Below are 16,439 nucleotides of genomic sequence, written 5' to 3' on the forward strand. Positions count from 1 at the left end.
TTGCCAGCTGATGACCGCATAGGACACGTGATGTAGTCAGCCAACAGCAAGATCACTCTTAAGTAGCGCGAACACACAAATAAGAAAAGGTAAGGGGTAAAATTAATATATACATACCATTCACCTATAATATTGGTCTCGAACATTAATAAGCTGGAAGAGAAGCTAAGCTTCCACATATAATGTTGATCTTTTTTGCGCTTGTTACACTTTAAGATACATCACACAGATGTGCCAGTAAAATTTTTAATAATGACGTAAATGTCTGATCTTCTGGGCTCTAAATTCTTTTAAATGGTCGTCCTCAAAGAGTTGATTTTTAAATGAGAGTCAAACGCTTTGTGATTTAAGAAATTCATCATACATTCTCGCAAATAGCTCACCTTACGTAAAAGGAAATCTCCTTTGAATGTAACGATTTTCAAACCACCATTCGCAATATTTTCCAGCGACCTGTTAGAAATAAGTTCGTTTCAGTAATTACAAGAGAGCGTCAGATAACAAGCGCCACCGCGCTTGCGCAGCTACGATGAAGCAGGAAGCCCATATGTTCGTACGTGTAAAACATTAAAAGATCTTACATTATGTCATAAAAGAAACAAGACATCAGAGGATACTTCATGAGCGTCGGAATTTCGTGAACCATACTAAAACGCATAATTCGTCTTAAAATGCACATTCCTATGCAAATTTTCTTGGAGTACCAGTACTGTATTATCTCATGTTTGGTTCTTTATTGTGGCTTAATGCCATACGTGCAGTTGAAATGCAGCAAACAGTTGAAACTAGCCAATAGTGCGAAATTAAACACTTCATTTCAAATAAATTGACAGCCTCAACAGAAAAGATTAATAAAAGCCAAACCTCTCCAGCAAAGCGGCCAAAATAACTTCATTGTTCTGTAAGGCGATTAATGTTTGACTATCATAAAGGTGGAAAGAAAATCTAAAACTAATAACATATTTTAGCTTTCCGTAATTACGTGAACGTATTTTAATTCATTTGATAGCTCCCGGCCACAAAAATCCGTTTTGCTATCATTTAACGTGAGAGCAATAAACGAAGAGGAAACAACAGAATCACTAAACGTAAACACAGGTCACGTGGAGATGACCCACCTCCCCACAACAACTCAGACTGCTCTGTGCATCAGCTCCAGATTTACTAATTTCCGAATTGGGGCAATATTAAGTAGTGGCACCCAGCCACACATCTGTAACGAGAAGTGGGAGAAAGTAATACTCATACGCGACTCAACTGCACATGTGCAAGAGCCAGCCCGCAACTGCTCAAACGAATCTAGTTTAAACAGTTGTCACGCCATGCTCATCGGAGGCAATTTGTTGTTACAAAGCATTGCATAGTCTTCCTAAAGCGTTTGACACACTTTGCTATTGGCAGACGGTTGTACGAGTACTGTTTGGTTGTTGTATACGGCGCATTTCCTTTGCAACTTTAGTTTTATTTTCTTTATTTTTCTTCTCCTGTTCATGTTTTGTTGCTGCAGTATTATTCTGCAGTAGCGGGATACAGAGTATTGGTTCTTACCAGTCAAAATCACAAAAATTTAACTGAAAACCAAAACAATAAAAAATTCCCGAAATTCTAAACAATTCCCATGTCTTTCCCAGATCTCCCAGTTGTCCCGGGTCGTATACACCCTGATACAGTTTATAGTAGAACCTCATCAATCCGTCTCCTACAGGAAAGAAGGGGGGGGGGGGTGTCAGATTATCAGAAAAATACTTTTATTGACCCTTAACATCACAACACTGCATGGAAAAACTTTTATTTTCAACTGTAAACGAACTCAGTGTCTCTTCTTTTATGATTGGTTCAGACAGAGACTTTTTCCTTCTATTCTTCTCAAACCACAACCAGAGCACTGGCTAGGATTTCACTTTCAGGCTTCTTTAAAAACCCTACATATTTTCAGTTCTTTCTTGTCATCAATCATCATTGTGTGATTTTCAAGGGTTTTCTAATTTTTCTCCTGTCTTTAACAGTTGTTACATTGCAGTTTTTTTTAAAGAGATTTACCTTTGTCTAACCTTACAAGTACTTTCAGTATCTCCACTAAAGACAGTGTCACATATATACATTTAGTTGATGCCATAATTTGGTTTTACAAACTTTAATATATAAGAATACTGTCACTTATCTATAAAATGTGTGTGCACAATAACACAAGTTATTTCACAATAAAACTGATCGAACTGTAGTACCTATCATTGGTCAACCGCTTACCGATCCTTACCGCAGATGATGAGTCACTGATATGTTGAAACAAACACTAGAAATAGGATGGTTGGACAGAGCCAGACCATCCGAGGTCAGATTAGCAAGATTCTACTGTATTTGTATTTTTAAGTGCTTCTATTAGCAAGGGCACAGAACTCTACATCTTGAAGGTAAGTACTGATCAGCCATTTTGTCTTCCAATAATTTTTAAGTCTCATTTTCCCTTTCATAAAACTAGAAAATACGAGTCATTTATGACAAAACAATTTGTAAAATCACTGCTAAAATTTTTTACAGCAATAAAGGGACATCCACTTACACCTTCTAGAAAAAAAGCAACTAAACCAAGTGTGACAAGTATACAAATTTAAACATACAATCAAATCCATACACGATACAGTGTCAGTTGGATAAGATATAAAACCCAACAAATAATTCAGGATACTGAAACGAGGATCTCTGACAAATGATAGCATGCAGAGCGGCATCTAATTTTGTTGTCAGGGTGAGCATTAAGTCTTTCCACAATTACAAAAATTTATTTCTAAAGAACTACGCCAGATGCAGCTAAGTTATTTTTTGCAAATGGTAGTTTAACTCCTAGAGTTTTTATGGAAGACATCTACATGTGCCCAGGCATCTCAGTTACAGGAATTTCCAACCATGCATAGTCTTTCAACAAAGTGGTACCCTACCACACTTTGAGTTATTTGATTGTCAGTTCTTAGATGAAACCTTTCTGGAGGTGTGGATCAGTAGAGATGGCCCAACATGGCCACCACATTCACCAGACAATGACCCTTCTCGATTTTTTTGTGGATTTATGTTAAGGATAAAGTGTTCAGTTCACCAGTTCCTGATGTCCGAGCTCTTACGGCATGAATACAAGTTGCTGTACAGGCAATGACGGAAGAGATGATGGCAGAGGCAGGGAGAGAAATTGAGTATTGCCTAAAAGTACTAAGGGCAACAAACAGAGCGCCATAGAAATGTATCCATAACAAACTTTGTGAGTTAAGGTAGCGTTTGCAAGAAACCACATAGCTGTATCTAGCACAGTACCTTAGAAATACATTTTTGTACCTGGGGAAATATTTTATGCTCATCCTGTATGTTTAATCGTCTGAACTCATGTAGTAACTGAGATAATGAAGCAAGGTTTTTTCCCCCTTTTTGGGGTTCTGTACCTTCACTGGTAAAAATGGAACCCTTACAGGATCACCCTGTTATCTGTCTGTCAGTCTGTCTGTCGATCCAATTGTTAAAAATCTTTTTCCTCAGGAATGGATAGACATATCAAGTTGGAATTTATGTGACCCATTGAAGTCTACGGTTCTTTGGAAGTGCTACAAATTGAAGCTTCAAAGTCACTGCAATCAAAAAATACAGTCATTTATGTAACATACACTCCTGGAAATGGAAAAAAGAACACATTGACACCGGTGTGTCAGACCCACCATACTTGCTCCGGACACTGCGAGAGGGCTGTACAAGCAATGATCACACGCACGGCACAGCGGACACACCAGGAACCGCGGTGTTGGCCGTCGAATGGCGCTAGCTGCGCAGCATTTGTGCACCGCCGCCGTCAGTGTCAGCCAGTTTGCCGTGGCATACGGAGCTCCATCGCAGTCTTTAACACTGGTAGCATGCCGCGACAGCGTGGACGTGAACCGTATGTGCAGTTGACGGACTTTGAGCGAGGGCGTATAGTGGGCATGCGGGAGGCCGGGTGGACGTACCACCGAATTGCTCAACACGTGGGGCGTGAGGTCTCCACAGTACATCGATGTTGTCGCCAGTGGTCGACGGAAGGTGCACGTGCCCGTCGACCTGGGACCTGACCGCAGCGACGCACGGATGCACGCCAAGACCGTAGGATCCTACGCAGTGCCGTAGGGGACCGCACCGCCACTTCCCAGCAAATTAGGGACACTGTTGCTCCTGGGGTATCGGCGAGGACCATTCGCAACCGTCTCCATGAAGCTGGGCTACGGTCCCGCACACCGTTAGGCCGTCTTCCGCTCACGCCCCAACATCGTGCAGCCCGCCTCCAGTGGTGTCGCGACAGGCGTGAATGGAGGGACGAATGGAGACGTGTCGTCTTCAGCGATGAGAGTCGCTTCTGCCTTGGTGCCAATGATGGTCGTATGCGTGTTTGGCGCCGTGCAGGTGAGCGCCACGATCAGGACTGCATACGACCGAGGCACACAGGGCCAACACCCGGCATCATGGTGTGGGGAGCGATCTCCTACACTGGCCGTACACCACTGGTGATCGCCGAGGGGACACTGAATAGTGCACGGTACATCCAAACCGTCATCGAACCCATCGTTCTACCATTCCTAGACCGGCAAGGGAACTTGCTGTTCCAACAGGACAATGCACGTCCGCATGTATCCCGTGCCACCCAACGTGCTCTAGAAGGTGTAAGTCAACTACCCTGGCCAGCAAGATCTCCGGATCTGTCCCCCATAGAGCATGTTTGGGACTGGATGAAGCGTCGTCTCACGCGGTCTGCACGTCCAGCACGAACGCTGGTCCAACTGAGGCGCCAGGTGGAAATGGCATGGCAAGCCGTTCCACAGGACTACATCCAGCATCTCTACGATCGTCTCCATGGGAGAATAGCAGCCTGCATTGCTGCGAAAGGTGGATATACACTGTACTAGTGCCGACATTGTGCATGCTCTGTTGCCTGTGTCTATGTGCCTGTGGTTCTGTCAGTGTGATCATGTGATGTATCTGACCCCAGGAATGTGTCAATAAAGTTTCCCCTTCCTGGGGCAATGAATTCACGGTGTTCTTATTTCAATTTCCAGGAGTGTATTTTCATACTCGCAAACTCAATCATCAAAACCTATAGGATACTTCCCTTTGACCTAGAATCAAGGTATTTGGCAAGAAACAAGGTTTGAACAGTACAGGTATTATTAATTTATAATTATATCACATGATAAAAAATATTTTTTTGTCATATGCTATCCAACTTCCAACTTCAAACTTAAAACATACTCTAAACTCTTGGAATTCCCGGGAATGATATCTTACTACTGTCCCAATGATGTGCTTTTTTAATGGCATTCAGAAACTCTTTAAAAGACAAGTAAAATGTTGTAACAACTGTTCATGATGGCATAGTGTACAAGATATATGAGGCAGGAGAAATATTCTCAAGACTTCAGGGGCAATGTAATAATTACAATTCCAAACAAAGCGGGTGTTGACAGGTGTGAATATTACCAAACTACCAGTTTAACAAGTCACTATTGCAAAATACTAACACATTTTCTTACAGAAGAATTGAAAAACTGGTAGAAATCGACCTTGGGGGCAAGCTGTGAAGGAAACCAAGGAGAAATTTACACAAGGGATTAATGTTCAGAGAGAAGAAAGAAAAGCATTACGAATTTGCCAGTTACACTGTAATTCTGTCAATGACAGCAAAGGGCTTTGCAGAGTAGTGAAATGGAAAGAAGAGTGTCTTGAAAAGAGTTTATAAGATGAATATCAAGATCTGATTTCTCTTATTTTATCATGATGATCATTTCTCCTTATGTATGTTGGTGACAAAAAATATTTTCACATCCAGAGGAGGAAGTTGTCAAATTTCACAAAAAAGCTCCCATGATAATGGAAAACGCTTTTGTTTTAATGAGTGCCACCCCAGTTTGCGTATCGTATTTGTGATACTCTTGCCGTTATTTCATGATAAAACAGAATGAGCTGCCTTCTTTGGATTTTTTTAACAGTCTCCGTCAATCCTATCCCCAACAGTATTCTTACTAGAGGACAAACAAGTCTAGTGAAGGCAGTCTCTTTAGTGGACCTGTTGCATCTTCTAAGTGTTCTGCCAATAAAATGTAGTCACTGGTTTGTCTTCACAACAACATTTTCTACATGGTTGTTTGAATGTAAGTTGTTTCTAATTGTAATCCTAAGGTATTTAGTTGAATCAAAATCAACAACCTTTAAATTTGTGTGGTTTATCATGTAACTAAAATTTAATAGATTTCTTTTTGTGCTCATGTAAATGACCTCAAACTTTTCCTCATTCAGGGACAATGGAACTTTTTGCACCATACGGATATAGTGTCTAAGTCATTCTGCAATTGGCCTTCATCTTGGCAATAGCATGAAAAGTGTTTCTGAAGAAAAGCACTCTGGTAACTTCTAATATAAATTTAAGTTTAAGGAAGTATTCCTTTTTTAAGTTATTTATCTGGTGTGCAGCCTTGTACAGAAGTGAAACATGGATGATAAGGTGATCATATAATAAGAGAATACCTCTGTAAAGTCAGTACCATCATTAGACTGTTGTTTATTTACAGTGTTACATTTACACTTACACAATCGTGATTTCGGCTTCAAAGTGCCATTATCAAGTGTTTTAAGTGTTATAAATTGCCTGAGATGGCATACTGTCATATTAAAAAATTGTGTAAGTGTAAATGTAACACTGTAAATAAACAACAGTCTTATGGCAGTTCTGACTTTAAAGAAATATATTATGACTGTGGCCCCGCATTATGAAAAAATTAATACGAGAATAGAAGCACCTGAAATGTCATGCTACAGAAGAATGCTGAAGATTAAATGGGCAGACTGACTGACTAGTGAAGAGATACCAGACCAAAACACTGAGAAAATAAATTTGGGGCACAACTTTACTAAAACAAAGGATCAATTTATAGGACACAGCCTGATGCATGAAGAAACCATGAGTTTGGTAATGGAAGTAAGTGTGGTGGAAAAATTATAGTGGAAGACCAATGTACGAAATCAAGGAAGTTAAAATGGATGTAGGTTGCCGTAGTTATATGGAGATGAAGAGGCTTGCTCAGATAGGTTAGCATAAAACCAGTCTTCCTTAGACCAGAACAACAACAACAACAACAAATTGGCATTAAACTTCTTGTAAAGATATCCACAAAAGCTGCTAAAATTGAAAGACAAGGTGGCAGGAATCGGCTATTGCAGTGTAGTACCACCAAGTGGGGTTCTTGTGCCTGGCCCTGTCATCGTATCAAGCCTTTCGATGGTTTGCTCGCTTCACCAAATGCTGTCCACTTAAAACACGAGCATATACTAGAGGTCTGCACCTGATGTTTATGTGCACTAAAATTGCTCAGCGCATGTACAGCCGCTTTGGATTAAGGGGGCAACCGCACTTGACTTCCATGAAACTCATTCCAGTGCCGCATGCTCAAACTGCCCGGCCATCTGCTAATAGTTACCCGAGCACCATTCAGTTGCCCACAGTAGCATCGTGGTGCGTGAACTTGGGATGAAGGAGAGTGTGAAAGAAAAACCGATTTGAAATAATATATCCCCAGTGTGAAGGACACTGGTTATATCAATGTTTCGGAGAGATTTTCATTAGTGACTGACGAGGATGTCGGCTATATCTACCGTACCAAGTGTTCTGCCCTCCTGTCTTACAGATCCGCCACCACGTATCTGAAGGCATATCTCTGCACAACATGACAAGATGTTTGGAAACATTAGCAGTTTCACTGAAAGCTGCAGCAATTGAAAACATGTGTAGAAATGTGTGTCAGAGACCTTTGCTCATTTGCATTAACATTAGATGTACGATTTAACGTTTTATGTTACGAGAAAGACTTGGAAGATGTAGACATTTCCAACATTTTGCGTCACACTATGATGGCAGCACAAAACAATGAAAGACAAGCCGATGAAATATGATCGAGTATGATGTCCAGCATTATCCAGGCCATAGGTGTGAATGCATGAGGATGTACAGCACATATATGAACCGATGCGTATCAGAAAATGTGTTATCTGTCTTTTACTGTGCAATTTGCTTACCAAGATTAGGCAGTTGTTAGGAGTAAAGCCCCAGAATTTTAATAGGATTTCATTTGTCACTGACCAAGGAGCTGCAATCGTTTCAGCATTATGCATGCTTTGCATTTTGAACACAGTCAAGAAACATACGTTGGATGACAGTTACTTGATAAATGGGCTTGGAATGGTTTATTCCATGACTTATGCTGCAAAAGATAGTGTCCGTTTCATAAAGAAAACTGGTGATGTGAATTTGATGTAGACAAGCTTGGAGCAAGAAATGGATGGTTTGTGGAACATCTCGTTTAGAATGCTACAGTATGTAGTAAGGCCATATGACAAAATCATGGAACTGCTTTCAGAGAGAAGTGTCTCTGAGAAACTAACTGGTTATGACAACAACACTGCAAAAGAACTCATAACATTTTTAGAGACATTTAAAGATGCAATAAAAATGCTGGAAGGTGACCAGTTTCCAACAATTCAGTTTGTTTTGTTATGGATGCACAAACTAAAAAGTCACTGTAATACGGGGCCCTAAGACACAGAGGTACATACGTTTAAATTACTGAAGACATACTGCATTTCCTGCAAATGAAAGTATGCTTATTTGCGATACGTTAGTTTCCGTGTCACCAGTATTTTGGCAGTAAAGTACAATGGTCATATTACCATCTATTAACTGTAGATACTACAAGTGCCGAAGCATCACTGTCTCTGTCTTGCAAATGAGAAAATAAAAATTCCAAAATTGCACAGAATAGAAACAATTATGTGGTTGCCCTTCTGGTTACTGGGAAAAAAATGATGTCTGTTTCTGATTGAGATGACACATTAAATACTGTGCATCAAATTTGTGATGAAATATCAGTTTCTGATAAGCTAGAACAAAATTATAATGTGGAAGTAATATCTTACTCTGTTTTTGTTATATGTGTAAATATTTATTTATGACTGATGAGATTATGTCAGCTGCATCCACCCAGAGGCCAAAAAAATGAAGTCCTGTTTTCAGTTTGACTAGGTTGTGAGCTACATCACACTCAATCTACTGACGAGGTCAAATTGTATTTAATCGGAATGGATAGTAGTAAAACAAAGAGCTGCTTGCAAGGAGGATGCATAACTTTCCCAAGCTATCACATTTAGTGAACAACATTTTGTGTTCCAGCCTCAAATGTAAATAGTGAAAAAAATTTCAGTGCTGTTTGGAATGTTATGCCTGACAGAAATAGCACACCTGATTTGAAACAAGTCAATTCATTGTAATTACGCCAACAGGGAAAAATCTGGAGACAATTTTGTTCTTGTTTCGTATCTGTTGGGTGGTGAAGTGCACAGATGTACACTCAAATCAATAAAGCAGATGGTGTTGTAAAAAACAATAAGGTGATTTTTCATTATGAGACCAGCAAAAGTTGGTAGTTACACAGTTTTCATGTGAAACTCCAAACTGTTTCCAAATTTTTGTTACTGCGTAAAGCACAATATTTTCTCTTAAGGATCATAATGGTGTCATCATCAGACACTACCACACAGGTAACCAAATTGACCTGAGTGTATTTCCATTAGCTGGTGAAAGTATGTCAGAAGCAACACGAGCCTACAGACACACAGAGCTGCTACCAAAAAGGCCGCAACAGCAGCGCTGTGAGCACACCAGACCGCGTGGCCTCTGCCCTCCATGTGGTGCCTCATTTGACCAAAGCCTGTCCGCTTGGAGTGTTCATATTCGGGGAAGCTGTGACTGAGTACAGTGAGCTTGAGTGAGCAAAATGCCCTATTTGCAGACCTCTTGTACATGCAAATATTTGAAAAAGTTTTCCTTCAGTTCTTAGCATATGGTTCCATTACAACAGTCTTTGCTGCCCCATACCTACATCAAAAGTTTCAGTGTCAACATTAACAAGTGTTAGATCATTGCACTCGTCTCCTCAAAGGATTTCAAGAATTGTCTAAAAATATTATATCATTAAAAAAAAAAAAAAAAAAAAGGCCACGAAGAAATTAACTTGGATCAACAAGCCAGTGGTGTGCTGCCTGACAGTCACGTGAAATACCTACAGGTAACATTGAAAAGTTAGATGAAATGGAACAAGCACATAAAGTCAACTTTGGTTTATTGGAGGACTTCCAGGAAAGTGAAGCTTTTCTATAGAGGACACTGAATACAAACCTTATGTGACCAATTTTTGAGTACTGCTCGATGTTCAGGTTCCCCACCAGGTCAGGTTAAAGACAGACATCAAAGTAATTCAGAGGTTTGCAACTAGATTTGTTACGGGAAGGTTTGATCGACATGCAAGTATTACAGAGAGGCTCCGTGAATTCAAACAGGAGTCTCTGGAGGGAAGAAGATGTTCTTTGCCTGAAACAATATTGACGATGTTTAGACAACTGACAGACTGCAGAATGATCCTAATGCCACCAATGTACATCTCTTGAAAGAATATAGACAGTCTTCATCTCGCTCATTTGTGAGTTGAACAGGAAAGGGAATGACTAACACTGGTACAGTGTACTGTCCAGCATGCATCATATGGTGGCTAAGGAGTTTCTATATAGATCCAGTTACAAGATTAAACATACAACAAAATTATATACCACTGTGTGTACTATGATTTATTGAAAATCTCATTTCGATATCATAAGCCATTTGTGAAAGTTAATTAGTTAGTTATTTACTTGTTTCACAGATCGTTTGAACAATTATTTTACTGAAATCATGTGAAATGGGTCAGCTTATAGGAAATGTATACATATTGATTAGTTTTAACATCCGTAAATGTGGTTTTTGCATTTAAAAACTACGGATTTTTTGTATGCAGGCTACCAGTTTTTAAATAAAAATTTGGCCATGGAATGGAAGATTGTTGAGGAGAAATAATTTTACGTTAGATTCAAAACTCGCTTCACTATCTTTACTACATCTTACGTTACTGAGCAAATGGTCAAATATTATTTGTTTCTGCTTTCTCAGCCTCTAACAGCTTTAATAATGGATACAAAGAGGTCATTTTTCCTTTATTATTGTAGATGTGTACATCTACTATTCTTCTCAAATTGTGATGGATTATTTATGACCAATTTCATTAGCAAATCCATGTATCATGATGGCAAAGTTAAACTTCCTAACTCCTTATACGATGCTCTTCTGTGAACACCACATATTCCTATTGCTCGCTTTTGTTCAGTCAATACTTTCTTCCTCGAGTTGTCCCAGAAAGATATTACCGAGTGGAAACACGAAAAATACAAGGGTTATTCAAAAAGTAAGGTCTGAATTGCACTGGCTAGTTGAATGTCACACGAACATGGAACCGCACGTGTGCACCTACTCCCAACATGCCTTGCTCACCAAACGATGTCATTTGCATTGGTACTGCTTCAGTGTGCTGTCAACACTGTTCGTTCAAAATGTTTAAAACAATTGATCAGTCCACCAAGTGTGAAATAATTTTGAATAATTTTGACAGCAAGGAATATTGCAACAGTGGCAATTCATCAACAGATAAGTGAGGTCTATGGCCCCAGTGCAACAAGTGACAATAAACTGCATAAAAGGGTGAGATCTAGCTTTCAGGAACAGGTGGGTAAATATCCAGGACAAAGCGCGATCAAGCCAACCATTGGTGTTCTCAGCAGGTTTGGTCAAAGCTGTGGACAAAAAGATTTGTGAAGAGTAGTGATTCACAATTTCAACTTAAGCACTAGAATTTTTCAAATGTGGGTAAAACAACTCTGTTCAAAACTGTCTCTGAGAAGTTGTAATTTCACAAATTATGCACACATTGAGTTCCCAGGTTGTTTACCGAGAAGTACAAAATGGAAATAATGGCTAGCGTTCTTGATTTTTTTGACCAATATCATAATGAGGAAGATGATTCATTTTAGAGAATATTCTGACAGAGGATAAGGGGTGGATTTCTCACATGACCTCAGAATCTAAATGTCAGTCAAAGGAATGGCATCACATGGTATCACCAGTCAAAGTCAAGAATAAACAGACAATCTTTGTAGTCGAGTTTACGCAGCAAGCGATAACAATAAACAATACAGAATAAATGTAGTGGCCTTCTGATGTCTGGCATTTTGCTGCTCCATGACAATACCAGACCCCATTCTGCCATTCACACCCAAAAACTGATCAGATCTTTTGATGGGAGCAATCTAAGACTTGGCACTGAGTGATTTTTCACTTCTCCTGCAACCTAAAGGAGTTTCTTCGAGGCAAGCACTTTGCAACAGAAGATGGGGTGAAAGAAGCAGTTAAAGACAGGTTATCCTCAGAGGCAGCAGGCGTCTGTGACCTACGGATACCAAAGCTTGTAGAATGTTGTGGCAAATCTGTAAACAAATATGGAAACTACGTAGAAAAACAGAGGAACATGTAAGATATTAAATAAAAACAGATTTCTGAAAAAATCTGTGATAAGAAGTCGCACATTATTTTCTGAATAACCCTTGTGTATCAGGAGGATGATCCATTTGCTTCCAAGACAAGCAATTATAGAAGGAGCAAAAGTACCTGACCTTAATTTTTCAGCAGCTCGGTAATACTCTTCTTTCAGTGCAAGATGTCTTCAGTATGTACACTCAAAAATTTCAAGTATTCTACCCTGCTTACTGACTCCTGTTTATGTCCTACATCAGTTGTTGGTATGACTATCTGTCGCACAGAACTGAACATAGTATGTTTTCTCAAAATTTAGCGGGAGTACAGTTTCACAGAACTGTTAAGTAATTCTTTGAAAAAACATGAGTAACAATCACTTCCATTGTTTTCTACCCAATGGAATTCATTATCACACTAGTTTCATCTCTAAAAAAGTACCAGTTTTGCTTGATGAATGTTAAGAGGTAGATCAATCAGATATATAAGGACTAGCAGTGGACCCAAAATTGAAGCTTATGGCGCACTCTTCATGATCTCTTCAAAGCTCTAATATTTTCTCTCCTTAAGACACTGAATTATTTCATGCAACTTTTGGCATTCTGTTTGTTGAGTATTATTCAAACTAGTTGTGTGTAAAGCCATCAATTCCATAAAACTTAGGTTTTCCCAGGAGAGTAACATGATCTATACAATGAAAACACTCTGAGAAATTAAAAAAATGGCAATATTATATAATTTACAATTTGTAATATTTGGGGAATGAATTTAAAAATAGCATTCTCAGTTAGGCAACCCTTCTCAAATCCAAACCACGACATGCTAAGTAAATTGCTCCTGCTTCAATGTGAGATTATGTTTGAGTACATTACTTTTTCAAATTTTTTTTGGAGAAATGTCTCAGTAAGGATATTGGACAATAATTATTTATGTTTTTCTTGTCACCTTTCTTGTAATGAGATCTAACAATAACTTATTTTAATCTGCCCGTAAATAAATGGGGTGTTACATCTTACACCATACACTCAGTTTATTTTAAAAATTATCCCTTGAAATTTACGTATAACAGAATCTGCAGCATTCTTCAACTTTTAAGGCAGTGTCATCAATATAGAAGGCACTCATACAAAGGCACTAACCTGCCGAAGTGTTAAGTCCGCATCGGCAGCAAGTGTCTGCAGCGACTTTATGGGGGAGTAGATCTGCACGAGGCGCACGAGTGCTGGCGATGAGTCTGGAGAAAGAGTCTCCAGCAGCTCCGAGGGCTCCACCAGCAGCAGCAGGCCATGGTACGGCTTCAGGGATTGCAAACACCTGCACGAAATTGAGGGCAGTGTAAAACATCCACTAAAAATATGTAGTGAGTCAAAATAATGTATACACTCTTTGGAACTTAATACGCTAAAAATGTGTGGTGTGTCAAAATAATGTATACACTCTTTGGACCTTAATACCCCTTTAATTAAAGCAGACAGAAATGAAAAGCTTTTGGTGTCATATACATTAAGGTGAAATTTAAGAAGGTGATTGTTGTTGTTGTTGTCTTCAGTCCTGAGACTGGTTTGATGCAGCTCTCCATGCTACTCTATCCTGTGCAAGCTTCTTCATCTCCCAGTACTTACTGCAACCTACACCCTTCTGAATCTGATTAGTGTATTCATCTCTTGGTCTCCCTCTACGATTTTTACCCTCCATGCTGCCCTCCAACGCTAAATTTGTGATCCCTTGATGCCTCAGAACATGTCCTACCAACCGGTCCCTTCTTCTAGTCAAGTTGTGCCAAAAGCTCCTCTTCTCCCCAATCCTATTCAATACCTCCTCATTAGTTATGTGATCTACCCACCAAATCTTCAGCATTCTTCTGTAGCACCACATTTCGAAAGCTTCTATTCTCTTCTTGTCCAAACTAGTTATCGTCCATGTTTCACTTCCACACATGGCTACACTCCATACAAATACTTTCAGAAACAACATCCTGACACTTAAATCTATACTCGATGTTAACAAATTTCTCTTCTTCAGAAACGCTTTCCTGGCCATTGCCAGTCTACATTTTATATCCTCTCTACTTCGACCATCATCAGTTATTTTGCTCCCCAAATAGCAAAACTCCTTTACTATTTTAAGTGTCTCATTTCCTAATCTAATACCCTCAGCATCACCCGACTTAATTCGACTACATTCCATTATCCTCATTTTGCTTTTGTTGATGATCATCTTATATCTTCCTTTCAAGACACTGTCCATTCTGTTCAACTGCTCTTCCAAGTCCTTTGCTGTCTCTGACAGAATTACAATGTCATCGGCGAACCTCAAAGTTTTTATTTCTTCTCCATGGACTTTAATACCTACTCCGAATTTTTCTTTTGTTTCCTTTACTGCTTGCTCAATATACAGATTGAATAACATCGAGGAGAGGCTACAACCCTGTCTCACTCCCTTCCCAACCACTGCTTCCCTTTCATGCCCCTCGACTCTTATAACGGCCACCTGGTTTCTGTACAAATTGTAAATAGCCTTTCGCTCCCTGTATTTTACCCCCGCCACCTTTAGAATTTGAAAGAGAGTGTTCCAGTCAACATTGTCAAAACCTTTCTCTAAGTCTACAAATGCTAGAAATGTAGGTTTGCCTTTCCTTAATCTATTTTCTAAGTAAGTCGTAGGGTTAGTATTGCCTCAAGTGTTCCAACATTTCTGCGGAATCCAAACTGATCTTCTCCGAGGTCGGCTTCTACCAGTTTTTCCATTCGTCTGTACAGAATTCGCGTTAGTATTTTGCAGCTGTGACTTATTAAACTGATAGTTCGGTAATTTTCACATCTGTCAACACCTGCTTTCTTTGGGATTGGAATTATTATATTCTTCTTGAAGTCTGAGGGTATTTCACCTGTCTCATACATCTTGCTCACCAGGTGGTAGAGTTTTGTCAGGACTGGCTCTCCCAAGGCTGTCAGTAGTTCCAATGGAATGTTGTCTACTCCCGGGGCCTTGTTTCGACTCAGGTCTTTCAGTGCTCTGTCAAACTCTTCACGCAGTATCATATCTCCCATTTCATCTTCATCTACATCCTCTTCCATTTCCATAATATTGTCCTCAAGTACATTGCCCTTGTATAAGCCGTCTATATACTCCTTCCACCTTTCTGCTTTCCCTTCTTTGCTTAGAACTGGGTTTCCATCTGAGCTCTTGATATTCATACAAGTGGCTCTCTTTTCTCCAAAGCTCTCTTTAATTTTCCTGTAGGCAGTATCTATCTTAACCCTAGTGAGATAAGCCTCTACATCCTTACATTTGTCCTCTAGCCATCCCTGCTTAGCCATTTTGCACTTCCTGTCGATCTCATTTTTGAGATGTTTGTATTCCTTTTTGCCTGCTTCATTTACTGCATTTTTATATTGTCTCCTTTCATCAATTAAATTCAATATTTCTTCTGTTACCCAAGGATTTCTACTAGCCCTCATCTTTTTACCTACTTGATCCTCTGCTGCCTTCACTACTTCATCCCTCAGAGCTACCCATTCTTCTTCTACTGTATTTCTTTCTCCCATTCCTGTCAATTGTTCCCTTACACTCTCCCTGGAACTCTGTACAAGCTCTGGTTTAGTCAGTTTATCCAGGTCCCATCTCCTTAAATTCCCACCTTTTTGCAGTTTCTTCAGTTTTAATCTACAATTCATAACTAATAGATTGTGGTCAGAGCCCACATCTCCCCTGGAAATGTCTTACAATTTAAAACCTGGTTCCTAAATCTCTGTCTTACCATTATATATTCTATCTGATACCTTCTAGTACCTCCAGGATTCTTCCATGTATACAACCTTCTTTTATGATTCTTGAACCAAGCGTTAGCTATGATTAAGTTATGCTCTGTGCAAAATTCTACCAGACGGCTTCCTCTTCCATTTCTCTCCCCCAATCAATATTCACCCACTATGTTTCCTTCTCTCCCTTTTCCTACTCTCAAAATCCAGTCACCCATGACTATTAAATTTTC

At 39.5% G+C, this 16,439-nt stretch overlaps 1 protein-coding gene across 2 annotated transcripts in view; it reads right to left on the reverse strand.

The window, feature by feature from the left end:
• Positions 1-16,439, reverse strand: part of LOC126425168 (GATOR complex protein NPRL3) — an 89,130-nt gene that overhangs the window by 40,607 nt on the left and 32,084 nt on the right. For both annotated transcript variants that reach the window (XM_050088120.1, XM_050088119.1), the window contains exon 3: positions 13,585-13,759. In XM_050088120.1, the coding sequence (XP_049944077.1) occupies positions 13,585-13,759 (175 nt within the window). The remainder of the gene's footprint in view (positions 1-13,584; positions 13,760-16,439) is intronic.

Source organism: Schistocerca serialis, chromosome 10 (genome assembly GCF_023864345.2).
Source record: "Schistocerca serialis cubense isolate TAMUIC-IGC-003099 chromosome 10, iqSchSeri2.2, whole genome shotgun sequence".
NCBI classification, from domain to species: domain Eukaryota; kingdom Metazoa; phylum Arthropoda; class Insecta; order Orthoptera; family Acrididae; genus Schistocerca; species Schistocerca serialis.